Raw genomic sequence first — 13,286 nt, 5'->3', positions numbered from 1 at the left:
CAAAAGAGATGGGGAAAAATCAGCAAGACAACTGGAGGAAATTAAATATATTTTAGTCCATAGAAATCTCCTTGTTTAACAGAGTTAGATTATATAGCTTCCATATATTTAAAGTCTAGGTGTCATTCTGTGTTCATTCCTGTAAAGCCCTCACCTTTGAAGTTGCTTCATGGTATAAAATCAATAATTATCTGCTTCTGTCTTCTTTGAGGGGAGAAAGAAAAAGTAATTTTTTTTTCACTTTTCTGTGATGATACTGCTGATCTTGATTAATATTTTTGCCCGTACGCTAATTTAAAAATTGTAGCCATGAGGGCCGATATTAAAATGGTTGCAATATGTAAAATCATTAAATAAATAAATAAATAAATAACATTGTCAGTAATTTCTGCAGGGTTTACCTGATCTCTCGCTGTAACTTCGGCAGGAGATTGATGGAAACCCCAGAGAAATGGCAGAAACCTTGATTTTTTTTTAATCTTCTGCCGAAGTTACAGCGGAAGATTGGAGTGTCGCTGCAGAACGTCTACCCCCGTATATTTAATTCTTTGGTCTGTGAACAGCCTGCTAAACTGACCCCTACGTTTTTTTGTTAGGCCCTGTCATCCTGTTTGTTACTGGAGGATACGACTGTTCTATGTTCATCGTGGGATAACAATGTGTAAGTATTGAATGGTCTGTTTACCAAATGGTGCTAATTATGGAAACTTGCTCAAAAAAAAAGATATTGTTCAAGTAAGTGTGTTTAGTCAGCACATCAGTACAGTAGGTAGTCTCTGATGTTTTTCTGGATTCCCTGTTATAGATATTTTTACTCAGTAGCTTATGGACGAAGGCAAGATACGCTCATGGGTCACGATGATGCTGTTAGCAAGATCTGCTGGTACAATGATCATTTATACACTTCTTCCTGGGACTCTACAGTCAAGGTTAGTGTTGCTGTTTATAGTCAGTACTAATTGATCTCGTGTGGCATTGCACATGGAAAGTCCAGACAAGTGTAATCTTCACGTGAAGTGGGTTTAGAGGAAGGGGAATAATTGAACCAGAGTGCACAAAAATGTATTACAGATCTTATATTTACATTTCCATTATTTAGCTGTCAGCCTTGGCTCACTCTCTCCTCTGAAGCCCTACTCCAGGTATTTGAGCACATCATCTAGGTTGACACTTCAGCGCATTACTGGGGGATGCTGCACTGTTGGAGGTGCGGATTTTCAGATGAGACGTTAACTGAGACCCTGTCTGCTTCTCAGATGGATATAAAAGATCCCATGGTACTATTCAAAGAAGAACAAGGGACTTTTCCCCGGTGTCCTGCCCAATAGTTATCTCTCAACGAGCATCACAGGAAAAAAAAGGCTATCTTGTCATTACTCTCATTGCTGTTTGTTGGGCCTTGCTCTGCATAGATTGGCTGCAGCATTTAAATTACAACAATGACTACATTTCAAAAATACTTGATTGGTTGTGAAGTGCTTTGGAATGTCCTGAGGTTGTGGAAAGTGTATATAAGTACAAGTTCTTTCTTTCCTTCCTTTCTTTTTTTCAAATTCCTATAACTCTGTTTGCAGTGGAAACTGCTTGTAACTGTCATGCTGTAATTATACCCTCCCTCCATTGGTGGAGGTGCAATGTATCCACTGGTGGGAGAGCGTAATTACAGCTTGACAAGTGTTCATACAGTTACTATTATAAAAGTGGACATAGGAATTTATAATAGGAAAAAATTGAAGGAATCATAGAATCATAGCATTGTTACAGCACAGAAGGAGGCCATTCAGCCCACTGAGCCCTTGTTGGCTCTCTGGAAGAGCAATCCAGCTAGTCCCACTCCCCCGCCCTTTCACCGTAACCCTGCAAATTTTTTCCCTTCAAGTACTCACCCAATTCCCTTTTGAAAGCCACGATTGGATCTGCTTCCACCACCCCCTCAGGTAGTGCATTCCAGATCATAACCACTCGCTGCGTAAAAAAGTTTTTCCTCATGTCGCTTTTGGTTCTTTTGCCAATCACCTTAAATCTGTGTCCTCTGGTTCTTGACCCTTCTGCCAGTGGGAACAGTTTCTCTCTATCTGTCTAGACCCCTCATGATTTTGAATACACCTATCAAATCTCTTCTCAACCTCCTCTACTCTAAGGAAAACAACCCCAGCTTCTCCAGTCTGTCCATGCAACTGAAGTCCTTCATCCCCTGGAACCATTCTAGTAAATTTTTTCTGCACTCTCTCTAAGGCCTTCACATCCTTCCTAAAGTGCGGTGCCCAGAATTGGACACAGTACTCCAGTTGTGGCTGAACCAGTGTTGCATAAAGGTTCATCGTAACTTCCTTGCTTTTGTACTGTATGCCACTATTTATAAAGCCCGGGATCCCGTATGCTTTTTTTAATCGCTTTCTCAACCTGCCCTGCCACTTTCAACGATTTGTGCACGTATACCCCCAGGTCTCTCTGTTCCTGCACCCACTTTAGAATTGTACCCTTTAGTTTAGATTGCCTCTAATCATTCTTCCTACCAGAATGTATCACTTCGCACTTCTCTGCGTTAGATTTCATCTGCCACTTGTCTGCCCATTCCACCAGCCTGTCCATGTCCTCTTAAAGTCTATTCCTATCCTCCTCACTGTTCACTACACTTCCAAGTCTTACCTCATCTGCATATTTTGAAATTGTGCCCTGTATACCCAAGTCCAAGCCATTAATATATATCAAGAAAAGCAGTGGTCCTAATACCAACCCCTGGGAAACACCACTGTATACCTCCCTCCAGTCCGAAAAACCCTTCACCACTACTCTCTGTTTCCTGTCGCTTAGCCAATTTCATATCCATGCTGCTACTGCCCCTTTTATTCCATGGGCTTCAACTTTGCTGACAAGCCTATTATGTAGCATTTTATCAAACGCCTTTTGGAAGTCCAAATACACCACGTCAACCACATTGCCATCATCAGCCCTCTCTTCAAAAAACTCAATCAAGTTAGTTAAACACGATTTGCCTTTAACAAATCTGTGCTGGCTTTCCCTAATTAATCCACACTTGTCCAAGTGACTATTAATTTTGTCCCAGATTATTGTTTCTAATAGTTTCCCCACCACTGAGGTTAAACTGATTGGCCTGCAGTTGCTGGGTTTATCCTTACACACTTTTTTGAACAAGGGTGTAACATTTGCAATTCTCCAGTCCTCTGGCACCACCTCATTCCCGGACGGACCACCTGGCATCGGACCACTAGGCACCGGACACGACAAAGGCAAACCAAGCCCAGTCGACGCTGCAAAGTCCTCCTCACTAACATCTGGGGACTTGTGCCAAAATTGGGAGAGCTGTCCCACAGGCTAGTCGAGCAACAGCTTGACATAGCCATACTCACAGAATCATACCTTTTAGCCAACGTCCCAGACTCTTCCATCACCATCCCTGAGTATGTCCTGTCCCACCGGCAGGACAGACCCACCAGATGTAGTGGTACAGTGATATACAGTCAAGAGGGAGTGGCCCTGGGAGTCCTCAACATTGACCCTGGACCCCATGAAATCTCATGGCATCAGGTCAAACATGGGCAAGGAAACCTCCTGCTGATTACCACCTACCGCCCTCCCTCAGCTGATGAATCAGTCCTCCTCCATGTTGAGCACCACTTGGAGGAAGCACTGAGGGTAGCAAAGGCACACAATGTACTCTGGGTGGGGGACTTCAATGTCCATCACCAAGAGTGGCTCGGTAGCACCACTACTGACTGAGCTGGCCAAGTCCTGAAAGACATAGCTGCCAGACTAGGCCTGCGGCAGGTGGTGTGCGAAGCAACATGAGGGAAAAACTTACTTGACCTCGTCCCCACCAATCTACCTGTCGCAAATGCATCTGTCCATGACTGTGTTGGTAGGAGTGACCACCACACAGTCCTCGTGGAGACGAAGTCCCGTCTTCGCACTGAGGACATCATCCAACGTGTTGTGTGGCACTATCACTGTGCTAAATGGGATAGATTCAGAACAGATCTAGCAGCTCAAAACTGGGCATCCATGAGGTGCTGTGGGCCATCAGCAGCAGCAGAATTGTATTCCAGCGCAATCTGTAACCTCATGGCCCGGCATATTCCTCACTCTACCATTACCAACAAGCCAGGGGATCAACCCTGGTTCAATGAAGAGTGTAGAAGAGCATGCCAGGAGCAGCACCAGGCTAAAAATGAGATGCCAACGTGGTGAAGCTACAACTCAGGACTACATGTATGCTAAACAGCGGAAGCAACATGCTATAGACAGAGCTAAACGATTCCACAACCAACGGATCAGATCAAAGCTCCCCAGTCCTGCCACATCCAGTCGTGAATGGTGGTGGACAATTAAACAACTAACTGGAGGAGGAGGCTCTTCAAACATCTCCATCCTCAATGATGGCAGAGTCCAGCACGTGAGTGCAAAAGACAAGGCTGAAGCGTTTGCAACCATCTTCAGCCAGAAGTGCCGAGTGGATGATCCCCACCATCGCAGAAGCCAGTCTTCGGCCAATTCGATTCACTCCACGTGATATCAAGAAACGGCTGAGTGCACTGGATACAGCAAAGGCTATGGGCCCCAACAACATTCCGGCTGTAGTGCTGAAGACTTGTGCTCCAGAACTAACTGCATCTTTAGCCAAGCTGTTCCAGTACAGCTACAACACTGGCATCTACCCGACAATGTGGAAAATTGCCCAGGTATGCCCTGTCCACAAAAAGCAGGACAAATCCAATCCGGCCAATTACCGCCCCATCAGTCTACTCTCAATCATCAGCAAAGTGATGGAAGGTGTCATCGACAGTGCTATCAAGCGGCACTTACTCACCAATAACCTGCTCACTGATGCTCAGTTTGGGTTCCGCCAGGACCACTCGGCTCCAGACCTCATTGCAGCCTTGGTCCAAACATGGACAAAAGAGCTGAATTCCAGAGGTGAGGTGAGAGTGACTGCCCTTGACATCAAGGCAGCATTTTACCGAGTGTGGCACCAAGGAGCCCTAGTAAAATTGAAGTCAATGGGAATCAGGAGGAAAACTCTCCAGTGGCTTGAGTCATACCTAGCACAAAGAAAGATGGTAGTGGTTGTTGGAGGCTAATCATCTCAGCCCCAGGACATTGCTGCAGGTGTTCCTCAAGGCAGTGTTCTAGGCCCAACCATCTTCAGCTGCTTTATCAATGACCTTCCCTCCATCATAAGGTCAGAAATGGGGATGTTCGCTGATGATTGCACAGTGTTTGCAACCCCTCAGATAATGAAGCAGTCTGTGCCCGCATGCAGCAAGACCTGTACAACATCCAGGCTTGGGCTCATAAGTGGTAAGTAACATTCGCGCCAGACAAGTGCCAGGCAATGACTATCTCCAACAAGAGAGTGTCTAACCACCTCCCCTTGACATTCAACGGCATTACTATCGCCGAATCCCCCACCATCGACATCCTGGGGGTCACCATTGACCAGAAACCTAACTGGACCAGCCATATAAATACTGTGGCCAGAAGAGCAGGTCAGAGGCTGGGTATTCTGCGGCGAGTGACTCACCTCCTGACTCCCCAAAGCCTTTCCACCATCTACAAGGCACAAGTCAGGAGTGTGACTGAATACTCTCCACTTGCCTGGATGAGTGCAGCTCCAACAACGCTCAAGAAGCTCGACACTATCCAGGACAAAGCAGCCTAGTTGATTGGCACCCCATCCACCACCCTAAACATTCACTCTCTTCACCACCGGCGCACTGTGGCTGCAGTGTGTACCACCCACAGGATGCACTGCAGCAACTCGCCAAGGCTTCTTCGACAGCACTTCCAAACCTGCAACCTCTACCACCTAGAAGGACAAGGGCAGCAAGCACATGGGAACACCACCTGCACGTTCCCCTCCAAGTCTCACACCATCCCGACTTGGAAATATATCGCCGTTCCTTCATCGACGCTGGCTCAAAATCCTGGAACTCCCTTCCTAACAGCACTGTGGAAAAACCTTCACCACGCGGACTGCAGTGGTTCAAGGCGGCGGCTCACCACCACCTTCTCAAGGGCAATTAGGGATGGGCAATAAATGCTGACCTTGCCAGCGACGGCCACATCCCATGAATGAATAAAAAAAAAACTCCCCTCCTTTCTTTCCTGAACACCTTGTGTACGCAGACATAAGATATTTTTTTCTAATCCACAATAGAACCTTTCTTCTGAGAGAAATATCTGAAATTGCTCCACATAAAGTGAATTACTTTGAGGTGCAATTACCATTGTAACATTTTGCCCCTAGCAAAATCCTGCAACAGCAGTGAGATGAATGACTCTTTAATCTGTTATGTGGTGTTGATTGAGGGATAAATGTTGGCCAATTCATCAGAAGATCTCCTCATGCTTTGAATATGAGATATTTAATGTACACCAGAAACGGTAGCTCTGATAATGCAGCATTCCCTCAGTACTGCACCGGAGTGTTGGCCTCAGATTATGTGCTCAAGTCCTGCAGTGGGCCTTGAACCCACAACCAATTGAGTCAAGCTGACATTTCAAAAAAAACTTAAAAATTGTTTGTGTGAAATCAAGTAAACGTTAGGTGCTGCGAACCCTTTAGCCCAAAGGAGTAAAACTCTGGTTCAGTAGTTCTAAAGTATGAGTTGGCTGCTAAACTTTAAATGTTGGAAGTTTAGTTGACTCACTGATGATTAATGTTTGCTCTAGCCTTAGAAAACTGAAATACCCTATTTTTAACCACATGGGGATAGTTACTGGCTCTTTTTCAATACTGACAGACTGTCTGCATATTTCTGGTATTTGCATTTTTTAATTCTAATCCCAGTAGTCTGGATTGATTTGGAAACTAAACCCAGAGATGAAAGGGCACTATTTAACCTACTGGAAATTTCCACTTGTCTGGCTTTTATTTTTCCTTTTCACTCAGATGTTTTATCCACCAGTAAAATTGTGTATATTTTGAGGGAGTGAGCGTGGGGGCCAGAATCTCCTGGAAGCAGTAAGCTATAACATATTTTCCTGAGTGTAATCTCTTGTGGTTTACACTGCAAATTTCCTCTTTTAAAATGAAAGCCCTGTTTCGTTTCCAAAGTGATATGCGAAGTGTACATCAGTGTTAACTCTCTTATTTTTCCTCCTCCTCCTAACTTACAGTGATCAGACCTCTGAAAGCTTTCCAGCACATTGAGAACACTAGGAATATCAGTTAGAGGCCATATTACATATAAAGCAGAAGTCTATTTGTGTTTGTCGCCTAACCTGTAAAACTATATGCACAGACATAGGAAGATAGGAACAGGAGTAGGCCATTTAGCCCCTCAAGCCTGTTCTGCCATTCAGTGAGATCATGGCTGATCTGTGACCTAACTCCATAAACCCGCCTTAGCCCCATATCCCTTAATACCTTTGGTTAACAAAAATCTATCAACCTTAGATTTAAAATTAACAATTGAGCTAGAATCAACTGCTGCTTGCAGAAGAGAGTTCCAAACTTCCACCGCCCTTTGTGGGTAGAAGTGTTTCCTAACTTCACTCCTGAAAGTCCTGGCTGTAATTTTTAGGCTATGTCCCCTAGTCATAGACTGCCCAACCAGCGGAAATAGTTTCTCTCTATCAACCCTATCAGTTCCCCTTAACATCTTCAAAACTTCGATCAAATCACCCCTTTATCTTCTAAATTCCAGGGAATACAACCTTAGTTTGTGTAATCTCTCCTTGTAATTTAACCCTTGGAGTCCAAGTATCATTCTAGTAAATAACGCTGCACTCCCTCCAAGGCCAATATATCCTTCCTAAGGTGCGGTGCCCAGAACTGGACACAGTACTCCAGGTGCGGTCTAATCAGGGTTTTGTATAGCTGTAGCATAACTTCTACCCTCTTGTATTCTAGTCCTCTAGATATAAAGGCCAGCATTCCATTAGCCTTTTTGATTATTTTCTGTATCTGCCATGACATTTTAATAGTCTATGTGCATGGACCCATTTCCCTTAGCAGAGAGGTCAATAACTAGAGGGCATAGATTTAAAGTGATTGGTAGAAGGATTAGAGGGGAGCTGAGGAGAAATTTTTTCACCCAGAGGGTGGTGGGGGTCTGGAACTCACTGCCTGAAAGGGTGATAGAGGCAGAAATGCTCTTCACATTTAAAAAGTACTTGGATATGCACTTGAAGTGCCGTAACCTACAAGGCTATGGACCAAGTGCTGGAAAGTGGGATTAGGCATGATGACTCTTTTTCGACCGGCACGAACACGATGGGCTGATTGGCCTCCTTCTGCGCAGTAAATTTCTATGTTTCTAACTCAAGACCATAAGAAATAGGAGCAGGAATAGGCAAAATGGCCCCTCGAGCCTGCCCTGCCATTTAATAAGATCATGGCTGATCATCGACGTCAACTCCACTTTCCCGCCCGATCCCCATATCCCTTGATTCCCCTAAAGTCCAAAAATCTGTCTATCTCGAGCTTGAATATATTCAATGACTCAGCATCCACAACCTTCTGGGGTAGAGAATTCCAAAGATTCACAACCCTCTGAGTGAAGAAATCTTTCCTCATCTCAGTTTTAAAAGGCTGTTTTATCCTGAGACTATGCCCCCTAGTTCTGGACTCTCCAGCCAGGGGAAACAACCTCTCATCATCTACCCTGTCAACCCCCCTCAGAATCTTATATGTTTCAATGCAATCACCTCTCATTCATGTAAACTCCAGAGAATACAGGCCCATTCTACTCAGTATCTCCTCCTAGGACAACCCTCTCCTCCCAGGAATCAATCTAGTGAATCTTCGTTGCACCCGCCTCTAAGGCAAGTATATCCTTTCTTAAGGAGTCCAAAACTGCACAGTACTCGAGATGTGGTCTCAGCAAAGCCCTGTACAGTTGTAGCAAGACTTCCTTACTCTTGTACTCCGTCCCCCTTGCAATAAAGGCCAACATGCCATTTGCCTTCTTGATTGTTTGCTGTACCTGCATTCTAACTTTCTGTGTTTCTTGTACGAGGATACCCAAATCTCTCTGAACACCATTTAAATCTGTTTTTTTATTCTTCCTACCAAAGTGAATAACCTCACATTTCCACTCATTATACTCCATCTGCCACCTTCTTGCCCACTCACTTAATTTGTCTATATCCCTTTGTAGACTCTTTGTGTCCTCCTCAGAGCTTACTTTTCCACCTGGCTTTGTATCGTCAGCAAACCTGGATAAATTACACTCGGTCCTTTCATCTAAATCATTAATATAGATTGTAAATAGCTGAGGCCCAAGCACTGATCCTTGCGGCACCCCACTAGTTACAGCCTGCCAACCTGAAAATGACCTGTTTATCCTTACTCTCTGTTTTCTGTCCGTTAACTAATCCTCTATACATGCTAATATATTACCCCCAACCCCATGAGCCCTTATCTTGCGTAACAACATTTATGTGGCACCTTATCGAATGCCTTTTGGAAATCCAAATATACTACACCCACTGGTTACCCTTTATCTACACTGCTAGTTACATCCTCAGAAAACTCTAATAAATTTGTTAAACTTGATTTCCCTTTCATAAAACCATGTTGACTCTGCCTAATCATATGATTTTCTAAGTGCCCTATTACCACTTCTTTAATAATGGATTCCAGCATTTTCCTGACGACTGATGTCAGGCTAACTGGCCTGTTGTTCCCTGTTTTCTTTCTCCCTCTTTCTTGAATAGCGGTATTGCATTTGCCACCTTCCAATCCGCTGGGACCGTTCTAGAATCTAGGGAATTTTGGAAGATCATAACCAATGCATCCACTATATCTGCAGCCATCTCTTTTGGAACCGTAGGATGTAGGCCATCCAGAGGATTTGTCGGCATTAGTTTCTCTAGTATTTTTTCTCTACTGTTATCAATTACTTTAAGTTCCTCACTCTCATTAGCCCCTGGGTTCCCCACTATTTCTGGTATGCTTTTTGTGTCTTCTACTGTGAAGACAGATACAAAATATTTGTTCAACATCTCTGCCATTTCCTGATTCTCCATTATAATTTCTCCGGTCTCAGCCTCTAAGGGACCAACACTTACTTTTGCTACACTCTTTTTACATACTTGCAGATGCTCTTATAACCTGTTTTTATATTTCTTGCTAGTTTACTCTCATTCTATTTTCTCCCTTTTTTATTAATTTTTTTGGTCATCCTTTTCTGGTTTCTAAAACTCTCCCAACTCTCAGGCTTACTACTCTTCTTGGCTACATTATAAGCCTAATCTAATACTATCCTTAACTTCTTAGTTAGCGACAGATGGTTCACTTTTCTCATTGAGAATTTTGAATTATTTCTTTAAATGTCTGCCACTGCTTATCTACTGGCATACCTTTTAATCTAATTTCCCAACTACCTTAGCCAACTCGCCCCTCATACCTGTGTAATTGGCTTTATTTAAGATTAAGATTCTAGGTTCGGACTTAAATACGTCACTATCAAACTCAATGTAAAATTCTATCATATTATGGTCACTCTTCCCCAGTGCATCCTTTACTATGAGATTACTAATTAACCCTGTCTCATTACACAATACAAGATCTAATATAACCAGTTCTCTGGTTGGTTCCATGATGTATTGCTCTAGGAAACTGTCTCGAATGCATTCCATGAACTCGTCCTCCACATTACATTTGCCAATTTGATTTGCCCAGTCTATGTGAAGATTAAAGTCCCTCACGCATATTGCATTCCCTTTGTTACAAGCTCCTATTATTTCTTGATTAATACTGTGTCCAACACTATAGCTACTGTTGGGGGGCCTAAAAACTACTCCCACCAGTGTTTTCTGCCCCATATTATTTTTTATCTCCACCCATGCTGATTCTACTTCCTGATCTTCTGAGCCAAGATCCTTTCTCACTACTGTCCTTATGTCATCCTTTATTATCAGGGCAACCCCCCCTCCTTTTACATTCTGCCTGTCTTTTCGAAACTACAAGTATCCTGGAATATTTAGTTCCCAACCATGTCTCTGTAATGGCTATTAGATCAAACCCATTTATCTCTTTGTGCCACTAATTCATCTATCTTGTTACAAATGCTTTGTGCGTTCAGATAAAGAGCCTTTAATTTTAACTTTTTACTACTATTCCCTGCTTTGACCTTATTTGTTGATGCACTATCTTTGTTAAACTCTCTCTCCTTTCCTGTCACACTCTGCTTATCTTTACCCAAATCGCTAAACTGCTCTATTGCCTTGTCTTTTCTCTTTAGATTTCTGAATTTCCCCTCACCTGACCCCTTCCCCCCCCCCTTTTTAATTTAAAGCCCAATCTATCGACCTAGTTATTCGATTCACCAGGACACTGGTCCCAGCCCGTTCCAATAGAACAGCTTCCTCTTTCCCCAGTACTGGTGCCAGTGCCCCATGAATCGAAAACCCCTTCCTCCCACGCCACACTTTGAGCCACGCGTTCAACTCTCTGATCTGTTTGACCCTTTGCCAATTTGCGAGTGGCTCAGGTAGTAATCCAGAGATTATTATCTTTGAGGTTCTGCTTATTAATTTAGATCCTAGCTCCTCAAACTCCCTCAGCAGAACCTCATTCTTAGTTCTACCAACGTTGTTGGTTCCTACATGGACCACGACAACTGGACCCTCCCCTTCATGCTCCAAGTTCTTTTCCAGCCCGAGGAGATGTCCTTAACCCTGGCACCGGGCAGGCAACATAGCCTTTGGGACTCCTGCTCGCGACTGCAGAGAACAGTATCTATCCCCCTGACTATACTATCCTGCACCACTACCACATTCCTTTTTACCCCCCACCCCCCACACTTGAATGGCTCCCTGTACCACAGTGCTGTGATCAGTTTGCCCATCCTCCCTGCAGTCCTTGTTCTCATCCATACAGGCAGCAAGTACCTCTTATCTGTTGGACAAGGTCAAGGGCAGAGGCTCCTCCATCACTGCATCCTGGGTCCCCACACCTGCCTGACTCGCAGTCACACCCTCTTGTCCCTGACCACTGACTAACTCTAAAGTGCTACTTAACCTAACGGGTGTGACTGCCTCCTGTACATTCAGCCCCTTGAACCTGTTCTGCCATTCAACGAGATCATGGCTGATCTGTATCCTAACTCCATCCACCCACCGTGACTCCCTATCCCTTAATACCCTTGGCTAGCAAAAATCTATCAATCTCAGATTTAAAATTATTAATTGACCTAACATCTACTGCTTTTTGTGGGAGAGAGTTCCACACTTCTACCACCCTTTGTGTGAAAAAGTGTTTCCTAACTTCTCTCCTGAATGGCCTGGCTGTGATTTTAAGGTTATACCCCTTGTCCTAGACTCCCCCACCAATGGAAAAAGTTTCTCTCTATCTGCTCTATCAGTTCCTTTCAAAATCCTAAAATCCTCAATCGAATCACCCTTAACCTTCTATAGTCCAGGGAATACCAGCCTAGTTTATATAATCTGCCCATATAATCTAACCCTTGGAGCCCTGGTAACATTCTGGTGAATCTGCATATTGGCCTTGCACTCCTTCCAAGGCCAATATATCCTTCCTAAGGTGCGGTGCCAATAACTATACACAGGAATTTTACTGATATCAAACTAAGCTCCATGGCAAGATGTGAGGAAGTATACAGGAGGACAAAGTTGCAAATGACATTCTCTGTGACTGGTGTATTATCCCTCCTCATCCTCTTCAACCTCTCTGCAGCCTTTTACACAGTCAACTACATCATCCTCCTCCAATTTCTCTGCTCCATTGTCCAGCTCAGTGGGACTGCTCTCGCTTGGTTCCACACTTGCCTATCCGATCTTAGCCAGAGCACCATTGCATCTGGAGTCCCCCAAGGATCTATTCTCGGCTCCCTCCTGTTCCTTATCTAAATGCTTCCCATTGGTGACATCTTCTGCAGACGTGGAGTCAGCTTCCATATTTTTTTGTTATTCGTTCACGGGATGTCGGCGTTGCTGGCGAGGACAGCATTAATTGCCCATCCCTAATTGCCCTCTAGAAGGTGGTGGTGAGCCGCCTTCTTGAACCGCTGCAGTACGTGTGGTGACGGTTCTCCCACAGTGCTGTTAGGAAGGGACTTCCAGGATTTTGACCCAGCGACAATGAAGGAACGGCGATATATTTCCAAGTTGGGATGGTGTGTGACTTGGAGGGGAACATGCATGTCGTGTTGTTCCCATGTGCCTGCTGCTTTTGTCCTTCTAGATGGTAGAGGTCGTGGGTTTAGGAGGAGCTGTCGAAGAAGCCTTGGCGAGTTGCTGCAGTGCATCCTGTGGATGGTACACACTGCAGCCACTGTGCGCCGGTGGTGAAGGGA

At 44.3% G+C, this 13,286-nt stretch overlaps 1 protein-coding gene across 1 annotated transcript in view; it reads left to right on the top strand.

Annotated features, from left to right (window-relative positions):
* Positions 1 to 13,286, top strand: part of nsmaf (neutral sphingomyelinase (N-SMase) activation associated factor) — a 100,694-nt gene that overhangs the window by 69,546 nt on the left and 17,862 nt on the right. Inside the window, exons 25-26 of the mRNA XM_067980109.1 lie at positions 597 to 661; positions 806 to 929. Of these exons, the coding sequence (XP_067836210.1) occupies positions 597 to 661; positions 806 to 929 (189 nt within the window). The remainder of the gene's footprint in view (positions 1 to 596; positions 662 to 805; positions 930 to 13,286) is intronic.

The sequence above is a fragment of the Heptranchias perlo genome, chromosome 3 (genome assembly GCF_035084215.1).
Source record: "Heptranchias perlo isolate sHepPer1 chromosome 3, sHepPer1.hap1, whole genome shotgun sequence".
In the NCBI taxonomy this organism is placed as follows: Eukaryota; Metazoa; Chordata; class Chondrichthyes; order Hexanchiformes; family Hexanchidae; genus Heptranchias; species Heptranchias perlo.
This window is presented reverse-complemented; position numbering and strand designations above follow the sequence as displayed.